Source organism: Varroa jacobsoni, unplaced genomic scaffold (assembly GCF_002532875.2).
Source record: "Varroa jacobsoni isolate VJ856 unplaced genomic scaffold, vjacob_1.0 scaffold_328, whole genome shotgun sequence".
NCBI classification, from domain to species: Eukaryota; Metazoa; Arthropoda; class Arachnida; order Mesostigmata; family Varroidae; genus Varroa; species Varroa jacobsoni.
The window spans coordinates 136876-161685 of NW_019213230.1; the positions used below are offsets into that span (position 1 = coordinate 136876).

Here is a 24810-nt window from a genome sequence, read left to right on the forward strand (position 1 = left end):
ACAGCTAGAAGGTATGAACAAGGAAAAAGGAACCCGTTCTTCCCCGAAGCGGGCACTATTTGGGACAGCATATGTGTACACAGAGACTTGCGGTGAGAACATGTGTGATACGGTTTTCGGGCCCTGTACCACCAAGGAGACGCTTAGACCTGCTTGAACATCTACCCATATAAATATGGTTGGGTATTAAATAAATACCGCAATACCAGATAAAAAAAAATGACACGCTTCTCTTTTAAGCTAAATCTATACGTGTAAAGCTGATTGTTGGGCTACGGGTTACTGTCGGTCGTTTTTTGATACGAACATAGCGAGACTGTCATAGGGGCATAAAGCAGAAAGTTTAGTTAGGTTTCTACGGAACACGTACATACGTTTTCTAGTTTAAAATCATGATACACGTCTACTGAACCTGTACTTTCTTTAGTAAAAGGAAAATCGTTTAATGCAAGGGTATAAGTGTTTTTACGAATGTTTTCATTAAGTGTGGTAAACGAGGTCATCCTTATTGAAACTGACACAAAAACGTTTGAGACGGACAAGAATCGCGCATCTAATACGGCTGTGCTAATGGTCAAATTTGGTCATTAGTATTTGTGTACCCATAATAGTAGTGAAGTGTGTGCCTACTGAACTGAATATTTGAGTTGTTTAGGCACAAAATCGGGTATCGAAACATTTCGTGTTAGGGTCAGCTATTTGAAGTATCGCTTAATGGAAGTGTCGGACTAAAATTAAGAGAGCTTATTTGGTCTATATATATATATATATATATATATATTACACTTTGTTGCCCTGCAGAAAATAGACGATTTCCGTCCCACGTGGCTAAATGATATTTATTCATTCTCCTGTACTGGTTCAGAAATACCGTCAACGAAAACGTTTCAGATCGATGACTTTTTTCTATACAAGGGTCCGTCCCGCGGCATCGGTTGAGCGACAAATGTCTAGTTTATGAGATAATAATTTATCTAAGTTTTCTGTTTTGTAAGATTAGTGGTTGCAAATGCTTTAGGGAATATCAGCGCGAGATTACGTATCTTGACTAACATTTTGTTGGAATATTAGTTAATTACACTTAGTGGCTCAGTTGATGGCGGATGAGGACATTCCACAATCCGATCAGACGTACTTTAGATGAAAGATAGGTGACAAACGTGAAGCCTGTCAACTATTACGGCGCTAGATAACACAGCCAACCAACTTTATATTTATACATTATAGGTGAATAAAGTAGGTCGATTATGGTAGTACACCTCCCAGAATTATTTATCGTTATACACTACTATACGATGCTACGCCTCGAGCAGACTAATTTAGTCTATTCGACTATGAGAATTGACGGCTGCGATTACTTAGAAACAGTTAGATGTTAATCACTGGTAAGAAAAAGCTTCTCAGCTGCTGAAGAAAATGCTCAAGATTGAATAGGCGCTTGTTTAATCAGTGGTTAAAGAGCACTAGAGAACGAAAATTTGCTACCGAAAAATGCATGAATTCACAGGAGGCTTTCTATATACCTATTGCGATACAAGATTTGTTTAATGTGGCATTAATTACAGCATCATAAATTAATCGTATTGCTTACATATTCAATAGCATTGATTATATACGCTTGGTTGCATCGCGAAGCTTTACAATGGCCTCTACGAGAATTCCTCAGCTGTACTTACTGTTTTTACACTGCGTACACGTCAAAGTCTCGAGTGACTGGTAGGTGACGTTCCCCTAATCTGTGAATTGCCGTAGGGAGTCGTTTTGACAAGGAGGGATTTACCTTGTATGGTCGCTCCTTAAAAATCGGATCTACTCAGTTGCTATTCATCCGACGACTACTCGCCGTTCGGCGGCAGACTTTTGCGGGTAGAAAGGAGAACAACAAAAATAGAATGAAAGTGATGGGAGTAGTACGGTCTGTTCAAGCAAAGTCGAGCCTATTTTGTGATTTTTCCACCCCACCTCTCTGATCTCTTATCGCGTGCTCTACATACACCGTTATTGAGTGTGAGCGACGCTCGAACGAACAATGACGAATTCCTGCTAACGCCCTGTGCTTGGTCATGGTGATGTCGATCGCCACCGACAACGTGCTGAAGGGCGATGTCCTGTGAGAAATCTGAAAAAAAATCGTAGCTGAGGATGACGATCCGATGTGATTGGGGGCGGAAAGATGTTCGACGACGAAGACTGGTTATGACGTCGGGGCGGGAGACTGATCTGTCAAGTTCACAGTGGGTGGGGAAATTTCGATGGCGATCAGAGTTTGAGACCAATATAGACTGTACAGGGGTCAACGAGAAAAAGGGAGACAAGCGTCACTAGCGTTGGCTGGCTGCAGGCAAAATAGGACGCTATGAGTTGCCTCTATCTTAACGTCACCGCACGACGTCAAGGAAACGAAGCATTTGGAAGGTGTCGGTACTGAAGACGCAGAGGCCGAGAGGTGGGCAAGGCAAGGGCCTCCTATGTGGATATTTAGTGTATGGTTGGTATGTCCCACTTTGGGAAACACTAACTAGATATAGATGTGAATACGGACAGGAAAACCAAGAGTTTGGTGAGAAAAGGGTAACTCGATCATCAATAAATATTCAGGTATATCATACAATTATATATATTATAAATAGTATACTACTTAAACATAAATATACAAAAAAAAAGGAGTACATTGGTAAGATGCGATTGGAGAGAGTTCTCCCGTAGATTCATGTTGTTATTGATCCATTGATAGGCCCATGCTAACAAGTCCTATGTAGTGCATCGTATTCCTAACGGTGAAAACAAAAAGGGAATGCTTTATATGGCTACCTTAGTTGAAATTAAATACTGTGGAGGAAGGTGTATAATTGAATTTATTATATGTGCGCAATCGCTGCAACAGGAAGGAAGAGATAGAAATTTCCGTAAGGGTACAATCGAATACTATCGAGTGCTATACTATAATACACATTATATATATATATATTATTAGATGGTTCCAATACGTTGTGTCAGTGTGTACCTACTGGCTATGACAATTGTTTCTCACAGCATCGACAGCGTTGTCAACTTCCACCGCCTACTAAATGGACAACGCTAGTTGTAATGTTAGTGTAAAAACAGTAGCTGAAATAGTTGAAGCTGTCTAACTATCCAATGGCCCTTGGGCAATTCCAAGCGGACCTGCCAATAACAGCAAACGTATACACGGAAAGGGTATATTACCTATTGGCCGATTCTCGTCGTGATCATCATTAGAATCACTATCATGAGTATGAAGGCGCTGCTGTTGCGTTCGTGTCTGTATATACGCCCACATGAATTCGTATCTGTATGACGCCACTGTGCTGTTTCTGTAACATATAGACTTCAGAAGTTATTAATTAGAAAATGTGATGCTGTTCGGCTAGCTAGACAACTGACATTACTAGAAGTTCGATTTTGCAAGAGTTTGTTCGATCGCCGGCGTCCTTCGCAAAACTCAGAAAAAGACATGGAAAGAAATATTAAGCCAAGAAACAAAACGAACAAGACTGAATCCTTCAGTGCGAGAACTCGCAAGAGTTTAGAACCATAACTATTAGTGGTGTTCATCAGTAATATATGCAAATATATAAGTATGTTATCGAAGATACCGTTGTACAAAATAGTTGGAGGGAAATTTATCCATTGCGCAAAGCGCTGGCCTATGTAAAGCGAAAATAACTCGCGACGCAATCAGTGAGCAATCGAAATCAAGAAGCTGGGTATTGTCCGAGCTGTTCAAAGTCAAGCTGCACGCCCAAATAATCAGCTGCTACTGCATGACGTGGTAGGCCAACACGAGCATCATGTATAACTTCTTGTTAGTTAGATAAGCTGAGTATTGTTTGGTCGGACCAATTGGATGATTGCTTGCCTAGGCTTTTATTCCTCATCAAAACTATTGTGGCCGTTTGCTTCTCCAGCCAATTAACATACTTGCTAGCCAATGGCTAATGACTGACGTTTCCGAGTTCTTCTCAACAGGGACTGCACGGCGTGTCCGCATCTTTTATATTTACACACATAATAATAAAGAATCGTAGCAGACACTGGTGAGAAGAATGAACCCATCAGCAGGCTAAGGAATAAGTAAATGGGGAAGCCAAAGAGCAGGAAAGAATATAACAAGGGCGTCACGCGCAGACGAAATACCGACAAAGTCCTAATCGTGCGAGACCTGTTGTTCTTACTGGCGTTTGTAAAAACGATGACACTAACATATCTCTTAGTCGGAGAGGTATGGACCTGTGGCAGACATGCAATTTGGGTACACATACGTTGACTGAGCCCCGATCAGATGCCAGTTAGCCATCGGGATATGGCCGTGACCTTGCCGAGCGTCTAAAGGTCTAAAAATGTCTCTGATATAGTATTACAGTTACATACATGTGTGTCTTTTATACTTTTCTATTGGCGACTGTTGTGAATCGTAATCGTTTATCAATATGTGACAAGTGACGAGCGCATTCTTTATAATAAGAAAAATAGCTACGGGGTTTTTCCAGCCGGTATCAGTGGCGCTGATTTTCAGAAACGGCAAAGTTTCTCCATTGACCACAGGACGCCTACGGAAAGCATTTAGTCACGCCAGAGGAATACTAAATTCGTTTTTAGTATATCTCTAACTCCATGGGTGTCCCTATTTCTCAATCGGTCAGAACTCTGCATACAAAGCTGCGCATACGTGCCGCCACGCAAGCGCACATCGCACAGATCTATTGGGGGATGACTGAATGCTGCTAGTATCGACGGGTAACCTAAGCAAAGACCTATGTTTGAGTTATTTGACGTACAATCCTTTTCAGAGGAAATTCCGTCGAGTTCTGTTGTGTGAGAAAAATGCAATAGGACAAGCCAGGAACTCAATTATGAGCCTTTTTGTGAACGAAGTCTCATCTCTATTCCATGTAGGTGCATTTGCTTAAAAATGTTCACAAAATTCATTTGAGGTAAGAACACAATTTGAAGCGTATCGCTGTCATCAAACGAATGTACGTATTATAAGAGACTACGACATCAGAAGAGAAATCCTGGAGATTCGGCTAAAAGACAAAATCGTTTTATTGTCTTTATAACAGGTGAGGATGTTGGTTTTGTTAACGTCAGCTTTAATAGCAGTCTGTGATTTCAGTAGTCGACGTTGGTTACCCTCGACCGAATGCTTATAATAATGGTTATGTACGACCGCGTGTCGACGTTCACAAGTTACCAACGCATTATTGCCAACCTTTCGTAATCTTGTAATGTACATAACTAACAAATCTATGAGAATCAGTTCTATTAAATTATAGAGTCACGCATAACGGACAAATAACTAAGCAAGTCTATAAAACGATGCACGCGAACACACAAGCCTCGAGTACACGGCATCGACCTCAACTGCACGAATAATACGTTTTTGATCAGCAGTTTCATAGTATTCCGGCAACGAAGAAATAAAAAAATTGGACACAAAAAAAAGCTTAAACCAACAACCGAATGATGGCAGTAGCTGAAACCATCGGATTCCAACAACGACTTGTACTATCACTTATCATATTTTGGTAGAGACTGAGATGGTTCCAGTGGTGTTGCATGACACGATCAACACCGCATTTATGCTAGGATACGTCCTGATTCGGAGTGTTGATTTGACAACAGGCATAGTTAGAGCGCTCGACTGATTCCTGCATGTTCTCATTGTGAGCTGCGTATAGTAAATGTTCAGCCATGTTCTGTTTTCGTGCTGACATTACGACCAGTTGTAGCATTCAATATGTCGATTTGTGCTGTTTGTTCTGGGCCACCAAGAATCAGTCACCCGATCTGACAAACCCATGTGACTCTGCTTCTTCGCTCTCGCAATGACATTATATATACATATATTGCATAAAGCATATGAGAACGCACTAGAACCGGTTTCCACTTGATTCCTCTATCTATTTCTCTAACGTCTATTCTGATGTTTTCTAGACTCTTTCCGTCCAAAGCCTGCTGATGCGCTTGTCCTATCTAGAGAAGCTCTCGATATTGTTCAACCGAAGCTGTCACTTATCACTATCACTAGGCACCCGCATCATCGCTATTCAGGTGCTATCAGATGCCTGATTCATTTCTATGGCCGCATCAATGCTACTACATGCACCTCTACCCCAGTAACCAATGAGGCAAAGGAATCAAGCCTCGTATCTACTGCATGCATCTAGTCCCCTATTTTATTGCATACAGACATCCAAATTCGTACGACAGGGATGAAGGTGCAAAGAAAATGAAGAATAACTCACCTGTCATCCTGGATCCGATCCGATCGTCTGTTTCGTCAGAATCCATCAGAGGAACGTCAGAAATGGGCATTAGCATCACATAGATCCGTTGTCATAGCTGACATTCTGACATCGTTATCACATGTCAACACCATTCAACTATATAGAAATGGTGATGAGCAGTTGAACTGTATGGAGATGTCAGCGGGAGATGTCGGCGAGAATGATGCTACATGCTGATGAATGAAGATGTGAGCTTGGAAATTAAACAAGCAGGAGATGTATCGACTTGCTTATCACGGGTCATAGGGAGATCAGTCATGGTCATCAATAACTACCGTTCATCTGTTATGAATACTACAAGTTACTAAGAACACTCATGAAACAGCAACGGCTCGTCAAATATAGAGGTTCTACTGTTTTCACATTCGTACGCCCTTTGAGGGAACTTCAGAATATGAACAGACACTGCGTTGCACCTTCCAGGCTAGAGCCCGCGTCGCAATTTTTCTTTGGCTCGTAGGACTAAAGTGACAAGCACTGAGAGTATTCTTAAGTTCCTTTGAACACTTAATATAAGTGATAGCAATACAAAGACATCTCTATTTTACTTATACTTTATATTTACAGTGGAGATATTCTACTGAACTTTTCATAACAAAAACAAAATAGTTCAGTGCTATCTGCAAAACTGTCATTTCACCGTTTGCTAAGATCATAATAGACGAACGAACAGACGGACAGGCGCACAGACAGACAGACGGACAGATCACACTGATGCTCAAAGAGACAACAAGCAGCTTCCTTCATCCTCCGGAGATAGGGTTCTATGCAGTCGTCTTTTTCTCTCATCAATCTGCGTGAATCCGGACAAGAAGTAGACATAGTGTATAGTATATCAGCATGATGAAGCCCTAAGCAGTGACTGTCAGGAAGTTGTTCTTCGCGCGCGCGCCCTACTGACGGGACTTGATTGACAGGTGACAGAAAATAGTGTTAAGTGTGGCTGTGTATGACTGGGTGAGTGCGCGAGCGCGCAAGCGTGCCTCTCTCTCTGTCTGTTCGAACAAAACGGGCATCATTAACATGAGTAGAAGTGCTGCTGTCCTGCACTATCCAAATGTCATAGTGATAGCTGCCAGGACAAAGAGGTAGCAGCAACAGCCAGCCAGACCTGACACCGGTCGTTGTTGGTGTTGTTGAAGTGTGGTTGGTACTACTATGAGACACCTTATTCAATGGATGCCCCTATTTGACTAGCAGGCGTGTAACTGGCAGCTCGATCAGTTTTGTTCGTCGTTGTAAATGATTTATTCAGTTGTTAATGATGAGCTTGTGCTCTGTCATGGATTGTCTGATCGAGAAATATAAGAGGAAACAAAATGTATTGTTAGCTAAACTAGATCCATAGACATAATATTAAAATTAAACGTATTGCTTAATTGTAATATTACTTATGACTGTTTGAGAATAATAATAATATTATTATTATTATCCTATCATAATATAAAATTTAAAAAAGTCTTTATCTAGGCATAAATATGTATATAGCATCTATTGTGAATCGCAACCTCAGTCTGTTAAGGAATCCAAAAAGTAACATACACGGTTTGCCATACCTAAAGTGATTAGCATATGATCGGCCGAATCTTCACGATCCATACGCAATATTTAATGGTTTCCGTATACATATGAGATCGGCTGTGAAGCGTTTATCTGGTTCCTTAGTTGGAAATGGGTCGGTTTGAAGTGGTGGCAGCACCTCACATAAATTGATAGAGACGCTGCGCGGGTGGCAGAGATTACACTTGCCTTGCGGCGTATTTGCTAGGTCAGTCGGCTTAAGCAGGCGTCTTTCTCTCGCTGTGTCTGTCGTTGAACGCTTCAGTATTTATAACGGCGAGCACGACAGTGACGGAATTGGCAGCGGTTTTGACACTCTGTGAAAATGACGTTGAACAGCATAGAGTTCGGCGGACAGGCCAAGCTCTCGTTGACTGTGAAGAAATGCCTGTGCCGAAGATAAGTCCTGGTTGATCATTCGCCTCTTCTGACTTGTGAGGTCGAACGCTGTTTATCAAGCTGTTCTTTTGTTACCAAACGGACATTTGTGGGACAAGACAGATAGCTCCAGGAGTAGAACAGACAGTTTAGCATACGCATGACAGAAACTGTAGACAGTCATAAAGCAGGAAATAGCGTTGCTCATTGTCAGAACGCGGCAGCTGAACCGAAAGTATTTTGGATTATAATAATAATAATATTAGTTTAATTTAAAATAGCACGGCGGCCATCAAATCGTAGATATTCTAGAACACCTGTTCCTTCCATGACGAAACGAGAAACTCGTCATAACCGAGCCAAAAAGTTTGCCTTTTTTATATGACATTCTAGTCACCTAGTGCTAAAAATTTCGAGCCAGAAATACTGTACCTGATTTGTTGTTTATCCAGAATCGACAGTAAACCCCGTTACTCGATACCATGAGATGTCGAAAGAACGAAGTCAGCGACGCCCAGCATATTTATGACCCATCAGGCTGTTAGGTACCTTGGTTGGATAGACAGTTTGCCCGACTTCAGCTTTACCTTCTTATAGGTGAATGCATACAGACTATAATGTGAACTTTTTTACAAAACAAAAGAAGGTACATGTATCGAGGCGTACAAGTAGAACGTTGCTAGTGTCATTTCCGATTTTAAAAAGAAATACGCAAGGCGAGGATTACTATGGGCAATCTTCAGTTCTTCAGGAAGACCTCATATCAAAAATTGCCTCAGATTTTCTAAGAAAATTTTGACACTGAGTTGTGCTTCCTTTCTTGTAATAACTGTTTATGTTTCTTTATTTACTTGCAGCTGTCATGTAGTAGTATATCGTTTGTAAGGTTTAAATCAGCAGCTACAGTTGTAATTGTGTAAATATATTCGGGACAATGAACATGAAATTATCGTATTTAGGAAGAGGTTGCAGCGGCCATGAAATAGTTCCTACCATTAGTTGAATCTGTTTATAAGGAAGAAATTTTTGGTTTTTACTTTCATCGAGTGAAGTAACAAACGTATGGCATAAAGAGGCTCAAACTAATAGTTTCTCAAGTTCACAATAGACTTTGCTTTTTGAAATCAAGTGACAACATCCTGAATTCAATTTTGTCTAACTTGACGATTCATACGTACGCTATAATCATAAGATTCAAAGCCACTAGGCAACTATAGACAACGTTCATTTTTGTATTGATTGTCTCTCAATTTTAATCGCTCGCCGACAATTCTCGTTGATCAGTTTGGAGTCCGCATGTGAATGCCCAATCTAGCTGCTAATACCAAATTAGAAGCGATCATTTATCATCCTCCTTCGATAGCACGACCTTCGTCACACGTTGTGTAATGAGTTCCTGCATTTGGTTATAGCAATCTCTTGGTGCGGAATCACGTAACGTCTTTGCCTAGCTACAAGCTCGCAAAAGGTTCCCATTTTCTTCTGCTCTATATCCTCTACAGCGCCATATATGCATATAATACCAATCATCGCATCTCCCAAAAGAAGATTCCATACGCATCCTGCTACATGACGTATTCAATCAAAGAGATAGTAGGATAAGGAACGCACAGATATACGCCGAGATGCGACAGCTCCGATATGTTCTCAGCAGAGGGCAGATACAGACGATCCACTCCGAATATTGATAAAAAATTTGTAACCGATTAGATAATAACTAGCGGTTAGAAAAACGATAAATTGGGAAACCAACTGTTATTTACGTTGATAAACAAATACCTATTTCCTCGTGGATCGAGAGTCATAGAGATTAACGTATTTCATTGTATAACTGCTAGGTAGAACTTGCTTTTGAACTACAAATACATATAGTCGGCCTATCTTGTACTATTATCACGTCCGCTGCCTTCATAGTTATTTAAAAAGAAGCTTGTGATGTTCGCACATCCGGTCGACAGCCTTTGCGTTGGTCATTGAGTAGCCATCATTATTGAAACGAGATCACTGGCGCACCATTAGTCAAGCAGCATTGGCGGAAGTTATCACCAATGGCAATGCGCAACCCGTCGGACTGCTCCCGGCAGAACCGCCCAGTAATCTATACTGAGGAGCTCAGTCTATCCGAGAGGCTCATGGAGCATTCATGCACGTGTTTTTACTCGGTTCCAACAGAGCGATAACCTTGTCTGTCTGCCTACTCGATCTCTGCCGATTTTTGGTTTCGACTCAGAGGTTCCCGACCTCGTGACTTACGACGCTGCAGAGCATCGCTCCTCACCCGTCTGAAGAAACGCGTTCGCATTCTGCTTCGGAGATGTGCCTCTTCTCTCTTTCCCACTTAGGGAACATACCACAGACCGGCTGCATTGATGCGTGTGGTGCCACCCCCAAATCACACTGGATAAATCGAGATGGGCTCCAGCATACAAGCATCAATTCAGAGAGTTTGTTCGTCATTTGCAGTGCAAAACCAGTGTTAGAGCACTTACTTTGTGCACCGTATGCACTTTCGCTATAGAACGAAAGCCGCGTAGGTAGACACACCTATAAACATATACGGGATCGAAGCCAGGATGAATCGGCTAACGGCCCGACTTGGCCAGGTAGAGTTGAAGCAAACTTCTTCAGCAGTTCGCAGACTTCGCAGGAAATCCAAGGTGCACGCGTGGGCACCTAACGCTGCGAACGAGAAGATGCTCGAAGATGGATCGAGTCGCGGCTACACGTGTGAACGAAGCGACGGAATCAAAGAAGGAGAGCCTCCGGCAAATGATGCCAGTGGCAAAATGGAAGTGGGGTCAGTTGACACGTGACTCAACCGCGAGTCCTGAACATCGAACATCGAGAATTGAAGATCGCGAAGACACCTCACGAACACAAGGAACCCCAAGAGTTGACCCCCGTGCATAAGCAGTTAGATTCCTAAGAGTCTCTCCGATAGGCCATAGGACACGACATGCGATAGATGGATAAGCAGAGAACAGATGAAGGTGTACTATATTTAGACGGTATCGCGTGTAAAGGAAGAAGGATCACCGGACAATAATTCTCGGCCTGGTAGATACCCTGGAAGGGTATGTCGTTATGTAATATTACCTATCGGCCTGCAGATTTGCTTATTCATGGTTACCAAATAAAGCTTGATTTTGTCCTATAACAATGTGTAGGTTTCCTTGAATTGTCATTGAGTCTTCGTATCGAAATGGAGAAAATTTGATAATTTTTTTAATACAATTCCTCATAATTTTAAATTGTATACGCGAATATAAATATTAAAAATAATTTACAAATTTGCTGAATTAGGACATATCAGGAAATTACCAAGGCATGTTGAGCAGCAAGTCTTTGCTCAAGCATCTACTTCTACTGCAGACCGTTTTACGTAATGTCGTTTTATCTTTCCTATTTGTTTGCCTTGACACTCGCTCCGCGCACAGCTTAGTCCTCGGAGTCAAGTCGAAACAGGTTTCAAGACAAATTTTTGCTTCTAGTGTTCATTCTACTTTCTTACGGCTCCCTGGCAGTCGTGGAAGATGTGGGCGCTCTTCAGATGTTATACACCTTTACGCTCACACAAACTTGAGCAACTCAACTAACTCCCAACGATATACACATATTACGCTCATCGTCTTTCAGTGCTTAAACTTTTGGCTAAATTAATAGAGGGTGCTACGGATAATAACATTATAATAACACGCTGAAAAGGCGAGCTTATTCTTTCTATGTCTGCTTTTTTACGTCTGTTTCCGCCGTTGGGTAGTCTATCAGGTGGACGGTTGGTTTTCAGCCAGCAGGAAACGAAGTCTGTCTGTCTATGCCCGGGTTCGAACGTACGCCCCAACGTATCCTAAAAATAACGTTACCCACTAATCTACCACGGGTTATTCCAAGAACGAAACTCGAAGTAGAAATATCAACAATCAATTTTAATCAACAAACAATATTGTCTAACGGTGTGTGTTAGTTAAGAACACAATATCTTTACTATAATTTTTTTAACTGAGCTCGAGTAACGAAATAATTAATAATAGTAATAATATAAATAAGAGTACTAACAACAGAGATGATTTATAGAAACCTCTATGGATTTATGGAAAAGGGAAAATGAAAAGATATTCTAGCTTAATCTGAACGTCTAGAAATATTCCTTCATGCTCTTCGCTGTGAGTTTAGTTAGTTCGATAAAGTTCCTTGATAACGTCAATTCGTTGCACTCTCAATAGTGTTAATCGATAATCAACTCGTTTAGATAACATTTTGAAAAATAGCGCCGCTTTCCTCCACCCTCCAATATGTTCTCGGCTTTTTCTCTCGTATTCGTCCCGAGATCGGTTGAGTACCTCTGCTGCTGCCACAGCGGTGCCATTTGTGTGCGCGAGTATTTTCACGGACCAGCGGCCTGTGTATGATGATAGCAAAATCGATGATGACGTTAATGCTGGGTGACGCTATCAGGCGCTGCTTAACCACTTCAAGATGGGCGATCCAGTTTGTCCCAATCAGTGATTGGGCAGATGATTTTGCTATGGATAGAAGGAATAATAGAAACGCGAACGCCATTGAAATTTTAGAGCATAGAGAGTTCTTCGAATCGTCAGGACTTGTAAACGTTTAATCTGCAAAAACTGGCGTGCCTTTTACTGCCTTTCAAAAATACCTTTAATGTAATGCCGTATTATGTTAGGTTAAACAATGAGCTGCAAACGAACAACTGTCGTAGACACTGAGTCGTAACGGTGGATTTCTTTTTTAACGCTAAGGCGATTATCGACAATGGCAAACAGTCGAAGAGCAGCTTGTTTGAGCGTTACATAGCAGATATACTGTAAATGAGAAAAGTGAGTATATACTCTAAGATCATTACGGGCAGGTCGTTCTACGAAAATACGAAAGTTTGTTAGTGCCGCATTCACTGCACAGCTGCTGTTTACAATAAACAATTGACGACAAGAGGTGGCTAACGGTAGCGTTGTCACGATTGATCTTCGAAACACTTATTGTCTGAATAATCAAGACAAATTGCTGATAACGAAAAAATTAGAGACAGTGGAGTGGGCATTTTCCCTGAGAAATCGCCGTTTAAATACTGACCATTCAACTCATATCAATAGCTGCTCATTTTCGGGGGAATAATTGTATGGCCTTCTTTTGCCAAAAAGTGTCAAAGGCTTATTGTAAAGCTTCGAGGATAACAACCGTTCCCCTAGAGGTGATGGCCTTACTGTCTTAATTGTTCAGTTAATGAATGGAACAGGAAGATCTGTTGTATTTAGACGCCAACTCGTGTTGAGCATTTTGTTAATGAGTGAGACCTAGTGCTATTCTTTTTCAAATAATTATAATAATAGTTCCACTTTTCAAATGCTCCTCAACCTAGCCTTTAAGCTTAGCGGAACCTCCTATGCACTTTCTAATGGAAAGAGCTGTTCCTTGAGCTTGTTTCACAAATGCTAAATCTTCGGTTTACACAGTAGGTTAGCCCGCAATCAGCATTCATATTAACGGTCCCCACATAAATGTCCGCGGCATGGTGTACCTCACGCCTATCTTGCTCGTTGCGCCTCATTAAGTTTAGCTGCCTTCGAATAAAAATTTTCTATTCATGTCTGGGCTAGGATCCTTGTAAGTATTGCTTTAACAGTGGAATTGTGACGCTCATTTGCGCATTTCCGGTGTGCCTATCAGCGTCCTTTGTGAGACGCAGGAAACAGCTTTAGGATTTCAAATCGCACTAAAGTAACACCAAGAACGGATAGAAGAAACAAAACACGCCGACGCTTGGTACCTTACTAGCGTTATAATGGGAACAAACAGCCAAACACATTACACAGTATGTTAATAACACAATAGAAACACGATTGTAAATGACGGTAAAGGCATTCAGAATTTCTTAGAGTTTGCTCGCCACTGGTAAAAAGAAACCGATTTCGTGATCGGTTGTTGAGCTCCTTCCATGCTCGAGTTGTTCAAAACAATGTAAATGCAAATTGTCAATACCCATTAAGCTGTCAATACCATTAAATCTCGAAAATTCTCCCAAATTTCAATTAGGATTCGAAATATCTCTTTATCCTCTCCATCATTTCTTGTCACGGTGGCACACCTATCTCTTTCGCCAGCCAGAACTACACTCACTGCAACACAGACCCATTACTTCTGCTTCAGCATTGTGAGTTTGCCGAGTTGAGAAATGGCTCGGCACCGATACGTAGTGATTGCTGTGAACATGTATAAGCACTAATCGATCTTTGATTAGCTCGAAAGATCAAGTCGTTAAGCGCCGTGGAACTTGGGTCGTATCTAATACAGCAACATGAAGTTTCGAAAATGGCTGACGACTGCTGTAGACGGAGGAACTACTGAGGTGTTCTTCAAAAGCGGACGAACTACAAGAAATCCATCGGGTGGGTTGCCAAAAAGAACTATGCGCTCACACATCAGCAGTCTTGCTAAGGAACGAACGGGACCCATACAGCTCAACGTCCAGCAACGCCGTCCATAGTGGGAAAACAGGGCAAAGCTGTGTTGCATGTATCGAGCATTGCGGTACCCTAACCATAATCGCCATGTAACGATTACTAAATTGCTTTGCGTTGTTTCGCGCAGCGATATCCTACCCCGTCGAATTAGTAGGCTTGGACTAGACAAACAGTAATGGCAAGTGATGTTCGAAAGTTTGAATTTCTTTGTTAGCTGCTTTGGTTATTTGTATTGAGCTAGCTTATGACGATGCAGTTGTTTAGGGAAGAAGTCCGATTGCAACACTTCTCTCACAACTCGCAATGGTGGCCTAAGTAAATCAACACTATGTGAATACTAACATACATTACAGAAGGCTGGAACAAACTGGCTGTGCACTGTTCAGCTAGATACACTCAGTAATGTGAGAAAAATGTTTTGACAATCAGAAATTTCACAAGAATGGTAATCATTTAGTATATTCTGCGGACTCGTATGCATAAAGCTTTATTCAAACCCGTGAACGGTTTGAATAAAGTTGTTAGCTTGGGAACCTTATAACCAGGTTACGGTATCAATTCTTTTAGATGAATGTTGAAAGTTGGTTTTTGAAAGGAAAACAGATGCTGACTAAATAAGAATAATTCGATTACCTTGTTTGGGTGAGAACGATTTACTTTGATTGTTACTGGTGATAGAATGTTCGAAGTCAATGCCATATATGGCACTGACTAAAGATTAACGATATGTAATAGCTGAGATTCTTAGCATAATGTATAACAAGAAATACCTGTATTTTACGTTAATGGGAGTAGAGGCTTCTTGTGATAGTCGGGCAAATTGACTAATAACCGGTTGAATGAGGCCTTTTATTAGACAGATGCAACTCTAAAGAAAAGCCGCAGCTGTTCGTTCGCCCTAATTCATTAGCAGTGTTTATTTCTCTTCTCTTTTTTTCTTATAAATGACAGCAGTCTTATTTTCATGACATTGAATCGCTGTAAATCGTTTGTTTCGTTGTTGTAAAGATTTGTTTTCATTTCAGTCAGGTGCTCACATGATAATAATATGAACCCTTCTTTCCCTACGTATTTACATGTATGCATTTTGTGTCATAGTTCCATGCATCACATGGTTATTTTTGTTAATACGTGAACACCTATGAAATTGAATAGAATCTTAGTAGATGCTAAAGATACTTCCGAGCCTATTCTCAACAAAGCCTTTTAAACTATTAAATATAAACTTAGTTTTGATTAACCCTCGTTTTCCCAAAAGTATCGTGTTAGGCATATTGAATCTACTGACCTCGCTTCATATACATAAACTAGTAATAGCAAATAAACTGTAGACATATTTCCCTTAATAAGTAAATGGGAATGACACTCCAGTAAAATAATTCTTCGGTTGAGTGGTTGTATATATATCTCTATTAATGTTATATCACATTATAATAACAATAGTAGTAGTCCATAATTTTAACTATTTAGCCGTTTGTTATAACATCTTCGGACATTTAGAATGTATAATGTTTGATTGTGCGCAATGCGATGCGGTGAATGAAAATCTTACTCCAACTGAAAAGGTATATTGTGAGTATTAATACCATCTGACGGGATCTAAGTCTAGTAAATGTGGATGTACATTCGGTTCATTTGAGTGTATAATTTTCTTTTTCTAATTCGCATTTAGCAAATGATTACAATGTAGGAAATTATTACATCCGTTGACCAAGTACCAATAGGTTTCACTAGGCTCGTTCTATAAAATATAACTGTTGAATAAAGTTTCCCTCATTATCAATGTATTTGTCTATCAGAAAATAATACTTTTGTACAATACATGTGTATACAAGAGGCAAACAGCTGATCAGCGAATGCTAATACCCGAATGTACTGTCATCAAACCTATCTAGTTTCATGATTGGTGGGAGGTGCAAAAAATGAATCGGGCTAAGATTGGCGCCGTCATGTATAAAAGCCATGCACTAATTAATTTTAGTGCTCTGACATGCACTATACTCATTTATTATATATTAGTGATTATATCTAATTTATGGCGGTAAGAAATGGCGGATCTAATAACTATTTAAGCCAAAATTAAACAATACATTAGGATCATTGCGCTATAATAATAATAATTCTTAGTCGCGTATTATATTGACATAATATATGAATATTTTTGACGAAACAAGAGCTTCTATGTTAACCTAATATAGAACCCTAATCTACCTTGTTGTTAGAACTAACAAGCTACTGGAATGTTTCAAAATCTTATAATTCACTTCATTAACTTGTATCGGTCAACTATTTAGTTTTTTCTTTTAATATTTTTTAATAATAACTATAAATAAAAATGCTGTTACCCTTGAGTTCTGTACTGGCTGGTAAAATTCCGGCGCATGCTGATTTCGAATTTTTTTTATGCTAAACCACAGTAAGTACACAAGTAACAAAGTAAGTAACAAAAGGATTCTTCGCGATGATCAGCAACCTTCAGTTGGCACAATGGTAAGAACATCGTTTCTGCCTCGAGCGCCGGATACAGATACGACATAACTACTCAAGGGAATTACCGTAAGAAGAAGTTTTCAATAAGCAGAACATTTTATGCTGTTTACTGTAAAACATCAATTTCGCTATCACAGCTGCATCCGTAATAGTAAACGCGTTAAAAAATACGCCTTACCAAATTTCTACAATGGATCAACGAGCAAAGGCGCTGCTTCATCCTCTGAAGAGGTGGGCCAGTTCTGTCTTGAAGCTGAGCCTAACACGAGGAAGATGCCGGCACCCAGCATCGCAGTGAAGGCTCCTGTTTCGAAAATCACGTTCCAACGGAAAAAGTTCTCCTAAAAAATGGGTTATGTACCGCAGTCAATTAAACTTTTGGTTTATCAATCATGCAAGAAAGACAAAAAATTGTCCCCTTACCACCCGCTGACTCGACTAGTTTACGCACGTTGCGATAATCATAAATATGTGGACTCTGAATAGTACACAAATATCTGCGAGACTTAAATAAGTATATTAGTTAGCACGAACCTGGTCTGCGAGGAACCACCCGACGATGATTGGAGTCAAAACAGCAGCGAGATTGGCGTAAGTGTTTACTACGGCGCTCACAGCCCCTGAGAACTCCGCCGTGAGATCAATTGGCAGGGCAGGGTCACTGCCTCCATACAGACCCCAGAGAGTACTAGCAAAAATGATTAGACCTGCCACTAAGCGGACATCGGCTTCCAACTGAGCTAGGAGAAGCATAATAGAAGCGGGAAGCATCAGCGCTGCCGTAGGTGTTCCAGATTATAGGTCAAAAGAGTCGGGGAAAATTAAGAGAAACAAACATGAGATACAAAGAGCCATATATGAACTCGTACAATGCATTAGCTTGTACTTATATTAGAAACGCCGTATTTGAGCTTGGATATACGAGGTGATTTTTTCCAACGCTACCATATGAAAACTGTACTGCCATAGCTCGTCGAGGGTAGTAAAATCAAATCGTACGAGGTACTAAACACTGCTGAATACGTTTCGCGTATTGATTCCACGGAAAAATTAGCGTCGCCTTTAAGCTACCTTACGCATAGAATTTTACTTTGTATTAATGAAGCAAAACTTACATAAAGTTGAAAATGTCTTCCGTACTTTGTTAATTGAGTAACCGCTTTGAAGGAGGCGATCAGCCACAATCGAACAAATGAGTGCAACGATAGCCGACAACATGTTCGATATACCGTTGATCCATCCATTCTACAAGTAAAATGTGTACTTATATAAAATGTAACACAAATAATTGAAATAAACGCAAAGGTAGCAAAAAATACCGCTATTTCACATTATCTACATATCTAATATGATAAGAAACAATAAATGCACACAAGTATTATTGCTTGTATTGGTTTGGGTAATAAGATATACCACTAAATATAATGAAACAATCATGAATAAGCAGGGTAAAGGTCTTCAAGATCAATTCATGCGTAAAGCATAGCGAAGTGGCTAACTAGTGGAATACCCACACGGGAGAAGTTTCACAATGCCAACGAACGAAAATCGTTTACCACTGTGAGGTCTATGTTGTACATGTGGTCGAGGAAAATTGGCGTATACGTTGAGAAGATTGTACCGAATACCATACTACAAAACGTCCGAATGCAAAACACCATGGTGGGGCCAGATGTCAAAATCGCCTTCCAAGGAATCTGCGAAACAGTAATATATGAAATAATTGATATATATATATATATATATATATATATATATATATATATATATATATATAGGACCGTAGTCACTCACGTGACGATTCTGGTCAAAATTGCCGTCTCTATTGGCTAGTGTCATTACTCTCTCTTCTTCAGAAATCCAACGATGTTTCTCTGGAGAACTTGCAACACAAACATACCACAACAAAGACCAAATGACACCGCACGCACCTATAAAATCAATCAAATGGACAACAATTAGCCATTCTCTACGTATACGATGCTTACATATGTTCCACAAGCTTTCTAGAATTTGCCCTTAGCTTAGAGTCACTAATTGAAGGTCGAGCCAAGTATGCATATGCCCAGCAGATGTCAGTGAAACAAGACTCACAAGGTAAATCCTAGATGGTTCCTTATCATTTTCTACACTTCCCAGATTGTCCATCGTCTCATTACCCATCATCGATACCGTGTTACCAGCTACATTCTCACTTACTGGATCAGAAAAAATGGACATACAAACAGCGATTCTCTACAGATGTGCGTTCATAGATTTTTGCTCATGTTCGAAATAGGCTTCGAAGATTAGTCGGCCATTATTTAAATACGGCCAAGTATAGCGTCATATTTCCCTTATCGTAGAAGCTAATTATTGCAGTTAACTGCGCAAATGTTAAGAGGTTTCAACCACTGTTTCACAGGGGAAAACCAAGTCCATGTCTGCAAATTTTTACAAGGCTTCATACCAAAAAAATAGAATACAGATGCCCAACCAAAATGTTTGCACAGCGGGCCAGCTATAAACATTGTCACAGTAGCTCCAACACCGTAACCCAACGTGGCCAGCGTAATTAGTAAGGTACGTTCGTGTACCGGACTCCATCGTGACATCAAAGCGTTGGCACTTGGAAAAGCTGAACCCTGCAATACAAAAGACAAACCCATAACAGACACCGAACAAATACCGTAACAAAAGCCTAATAGTAATGTGTAACAGTACCTGTTGTCGTTAATTTATACTCTGCCATTGATATTTATTGTGCATTGTGTGCATAATAATTCAAAATTATGTCAGTTGAAGTTCAATTTTGAAAGGTTAATTCTACTAAAATTAACTAAACTTTTTATTATCTAGATATATTAGTCACTTATATTTTCTCTATGAAGTGAACTCATTATTACAACTGCAATTTTTAGGGTATAGCAGTTTAGTCATAAAGCCAAGCATCGATGCACTTGACTGTGCGCCCTGGCCAAGCCACTCATTTATTGCTGCGAGCAAACTTTTCATCCCGGCGTAATTTCGTTTGCATGTACTAACATTCTGTCAAATTAGGTAACTATACTCGAACACGAGTGCGGAAAATTTTCGTTTCGTCTGCCTCTTACGGCTTATCATTAGACATGCGTAGAGGTTTACCAAGGCTACTAATGACCCAAGTAATAACATTCTATTGAAGCAAATACTACTTACGATGCATAGGCCTGCAACGATTCGGAGTGCAACAAACGCCCAAACACTCCAAGAGATGACTAGAGGCGATACAAACTGGAGTAATGACATAAAGAAAACACCGTAACCTAAAACCCATTTCAGGGAAAATGATTCCACTAGGTGGCCAGCTGGTAACTGTGAAAAAAGAATTCCAATGTAGACCGAATTCAGAACCCAGCCTTGGGTGGTTGTGTTCCAATTACGTGGGTCACCGAGAGAAGTTCTGTTTTGTGGGTACCTCGCTGACTCAAAGAATTTCTGCAAGAGACGTATGTGAGACGAATATATTTATCAATGCGCTTTGTTACCAGATAAAAAATAATGCTTATTAAATAACTATCGCTCTTTTTGTACCCACTTGATTCGTGTGAACTCATACAATTTTAAATAACAAGGTAATGCAAACTTATTGCTTAAATTGAAATAAATAAGCGTAATTTAATACTGCATATACGTAGATATCTCGGAACATCATTTACCAAACGCTACTTCATCCTTACAGGATGCTCTACGCAGATATGACATCTTGAAAAAACCCGACAGAGCGCGACCACACCGAATCAGAGTAAAAGTCCTAATCAATAATCAAACGATGATTTATCGTTACTTGGCGGAAACAGTCAACGACTGTTAGCCGTCCAAACGCCGCCTTGTCGAAGGAGATGCTATTTCGACGTAATAATAAAGCGTACTTAGATGCTCGTTTTAGGATTGGCTGAAGGAACGTACATTAGTATGTGCGATATGATAAAAACGAATTATTCCGTTAGTCTATCTATACCATGTGTGTAACTGGGCCATGGAACAGAGGTTGTGCACCATGCGTCCGATTCACCATGACGAGTACTGTGATGCTCAAGCAGGAACGCAGGGCTTGGTCTAGCACGAATGCGAAGAACACCATTAGCGAAACCAGGTAACGAATTGGAATACAACATTCGGCCATTTCGACAGAATGTTCTGTTGCTTAAAAAGCGCTTTTGATGTTTTCGATTTTTCGTCGTGTCTAATGTATGATATAATAGCACCCCGGCTTTGATCTTATAAATTCGATAAAATTCGATCTGAAGACAGAATAAACAACAATCCCGTTCACGGACGACGGACGGATCACTTGCTGGAAGAAGCAACCTGAAATAACACATTATTTTGTCGTTGTAAGAGATAGCTTCTTTATTTGTAAACAAAGGCATAGTATATGTATAGGTGGGATGACGATACGAAAAAGTGTAAGTATCGGTAATATCTGCATGCAAATGTGATGCAGCGAAATGAAAAACGCTCGCTACCATCAGGACAGATCTTACACACCTTTAAATTGGTCTTCCCAAAAAAGTATATATAATGCAGCTGAAATTAGAATCAGCGTACTAGGAGGTCAAACAATAAATGGTCCCAAGAGAGGCCTTCGCCATTTCATATAAACCCCAAAGAATAAGACACTGTGTACGTATACTAGATCATACCTATCTTTACTACAGTAAGTATATATCCTCGAAGTGCTCGTAATTTATCAGCGTAGGCTCTTCTTTCATAAAAAAACACTGAGTAATTGCTTCGGTATATATAAATAACGAGTTCCTATGAAGTACAGGAAAGTGACTATATTTAACCACACGGTATCACTAGCATAAAACACGCCACATATGGAACAGCGTAGCCTGGGTGACTAATGGCATAATAACCATGACTAACTAGCATACTGCCACACCGGTTCAAATCTCAGCATTGAAAAAAATATAATCAGAACTCCATAACTAAGAAAAATAAGGAGTCAAGAAAAATAATTAATGATTATTAAAGGTTATTAGATATACAACTCCATTTCATAGGTCTGTTGGGCAAACGCCAGATATGTCGGGTAGTGCTAAGCACGGTAACTCCCAGTGGGCGCAAGGCTTCTGCACTATAATTAAAAAAAGGTGATTACGAGGACTTGTACACATAAAGGAAATAACTAAAAATTTAAAAAAAAAGACAAACCCATAATAAAACAGCTCTTGAAAAAGTAACTTTCCGGGTCTTGACGTGACGTGCTGACACTAGACAACTAAACAAAGGCGCAACTTTATATCAATGACAGGGTGGCTATTGCACCGCTTGCGATTAGTGAGCCATAGTATAAAATATTTATTGCGACTGCAAGCACTTACTGCAATTTGACAGACGATAACTATCAACGATCCAATTTTTATCAACAAAGAGTAATCGTTAATTTATACGGGTTGGCTGACACCAGACCCCAGCAAAGCAAATCTAGGATATTTCAACCCATGGTTCTCTAAACCATAAAAACCAGGTCGGAAATATCAAACATTTCCTACTCCTAATACTATTCGATTTTAACTATACCTTATATTGAACACGTTACACAGCACAACAGGTTTCACGTTGAGTTCGTACCACCACCATCAGGACACCATTCTAGTACAACCACGAAAATGTAACAGTAGAAGCAACGAAAATAATAATGTAGGCAGTAATGCAGTCCGCAAAGGGTGAAATGAACACCGATGCACATATTCAGGTTGGATAAGCTTCGATTTTATCTTTATTAGGCGATCTACATACCGTGTCGCGCGCTGCATTCACGATCGGGACTTCTTTCTGAGCTTTGTGTTCACAAATCCTTTTCTGTCATTCCATGGGGCTACGTAGATCACAATGAATCAGAAGTGATATTTTTTTAGGGCCATCGAAGACGGATCATAACATAAATAGAGGAAACGACCACCTAGAATTATATTCAGATTGATAGTTTTTAAATGCTCGTTTTTCCTGTTCTGGCAATAAACAGGTTAGATGGATACCCAGTTGTTTGTCAAGAACACTTTAAAATACAACAAAATGTACTGTGTTAAGGGGCTCGAACGACCTAGCTATAGCCGCTGTTACTTTGAAAACTTTGGAAAACTAATCTAATCAAAGTCAGCCAGATTCACTGTACGCTTCAACATATAATATTTTAATGAAAATTTTATTGCATAATCGCGTACTCTCCGTTATTCATGAACTTGAACTTCCTGACCGTCCAGGATGTTTACCTCAATATAGCCTGGGAAACTATTAGCATGAGCTCACTGACTGCAGAAGTTGTTTCATAGTAGTTGCTTCTATGCGACGTCATTACACAGACATTCGCCTATACGGATCAAGCAACCTTAATTGAATCTTCCTATAAGCAAGTTAGTTCTTACGGGCTTTTTTGCCGTCGATCTTTTGTTTTATTTCGCCATAATCGCTTACGCACGAAAGTAAAGTTTCATCGTGTGTGTAAATTTGCTAGCCATAACCTCTGTTGCAACCAGTGGGAAGACTCTCGTCATCAAGTTGGCAGCGTCAGACAGCAATTTAAGACGTAGATCCAGTAAAGACCCGACAGTGAGGGAGCGAGAGGGACCACCTGTTCACCCTAAAAAGCGATGCAGTTATGTAGTTAGCATACGGTCAATAATCATTATCAGAAAGAGTGTATACTTGGCGTTGTTAAACTCTCGATCCATAAAACGGGACTAGCAACGCCATCTAGTGACATAAAACAGAAGCCTGCGCAAGTGAAAAACAGGATTTAGAGAATATAACATTAATTGAAAAATGTTTATAGGAAGTACAAAAAGTATGCGTTACGGCAAACATATTTCAGAAATTCAATATCCTCTTACTAAATAAAATTTCGTATGTAGACAATACATTTTTAGTAGATAGCATAATTCTGCATTTCGATTTGCGGCGACTAAATGAATTCCTCAACCAAAGCTGAAACGTCTCAACCGAGTTACATATGTTATGCTTCATGAAATTCAATTAGTCCGATCGCAGACGGGGATACAGATGGATAGTAGGCCTATATATAATAACTAAATAAATATAACAATAACAGAAGCGATAATTGCATAGGATAGCACAGCCGATCAATATGTCACCTACTCTAGGGATAGGGTGCACAACTAGGGGTACACAAGACTAATTGGTCTGTGGACTTCGTAGTATTTTAACGAGTAATCACTTCATAGAGGCCAGCTTTATAAGTATGTCAATTTTGTTATGATGAAATCGAGCGCTGGATTGAAACTACAGATGAATGGAGTACAAGTAATTGTAAAATCTTAGAACTACATGCCAATTCGAATTATCCTGCTTCAAAACTTCAAGCACTAGCTATTATCTATATCATTCGAACTATACGTTCGCAAAATCATGATAATGGTAGTAACTGACAATAAACCTGGACGCGAATGCTTATGTAGGATCATTTGACTGTTAATCAATATAAATTCCAGCTTAGAAACTGACCATCATATTACTTGACTGCACTATCGGATCGGACCTGAACTTCTTTTGAGGGCGCTTTCGTACATAAACACTGTGTCCTGAGGTCCGTTAATCACAGAAGA

The 24810-nt window shown here is 40.0% G+C and overlaps 1 protein-coding gene and 1 long non-coding RNA gene across 8 annotated transcripts; both read right to left on the minus strand.

The window, feature by feature from the left end:
- Positions 1 to 1446: 1446 nt before the first annotated feature.
- On the minus strand, positions 1447 to 7207 carry LOC111259403 (uncharacterized). Of its 2 annotated transcripts, none has more exons than XR_015310577.1 (3): positions 6270 to 7207; positions 3208 to 3335; positions 1447 to 2771 (listed from the first exon to the last, which is right to left on the minus strand). It is a non-coding gene; the product is annotated as an uncharacterized LOC111259403 (long non-coding RNA). The 2 variants fall into 2 exon arrangements; XR_002679623.2 differs by lacking the exon at positions 1447 to 2771 and adding an exon at positions 2844 to 2875.
- Positions 7208 to 12154: 4947 nt separating this feature from the next.
- Positions 12155 to 24802, minus strand: LOC111259391 (sialin). Of its 6 annotated transcripts, none has more exons than XM_022831362.2 (12): positions 24710 to 24802; positions 23710 to 23828; positions 22988 to 23150; positions 21198 to 21547; positions 20396 to 20674; positions 19668 to 19842; positions 19013 to 19149; positions 18775 to 18915; positions 18334 to 18463; positions 17753 to 17994; positions 17397 to 17559; positions 12155 to 12772 (listed from the first exon to the last, which is right to left on the minus strand). In XM_022831362.2, exons 4-11 carry the CDS (start codon positions 21360 to 21362, stop codon positions 17404 to 17406), a joined length of 1425 nt encoding a protein of 474 aa, XP_022687097.1. In that variant the 5' UTR covers positions 21363 to 21547; positions 22988 to 23150; positions 23710 to 23828; positions 24710 to 24802; the 3' UTR covers positions 12155 to 12772; positions 17397 to 17403. The 6 variants fall into 6 exon arrangements, with proteins under 6 accessions (XP_022687097.1, XP_022687096.1, XP_022687095.1 ...); XM_022831361.2 differs by having other exon boundaries at positions 23667 to 23828; XM_022831360.2 differs by having other exon boundaries at positions 23614 to 23828.
- Positions 24803 to 24810: the final 8 nt, after the last annotated feature.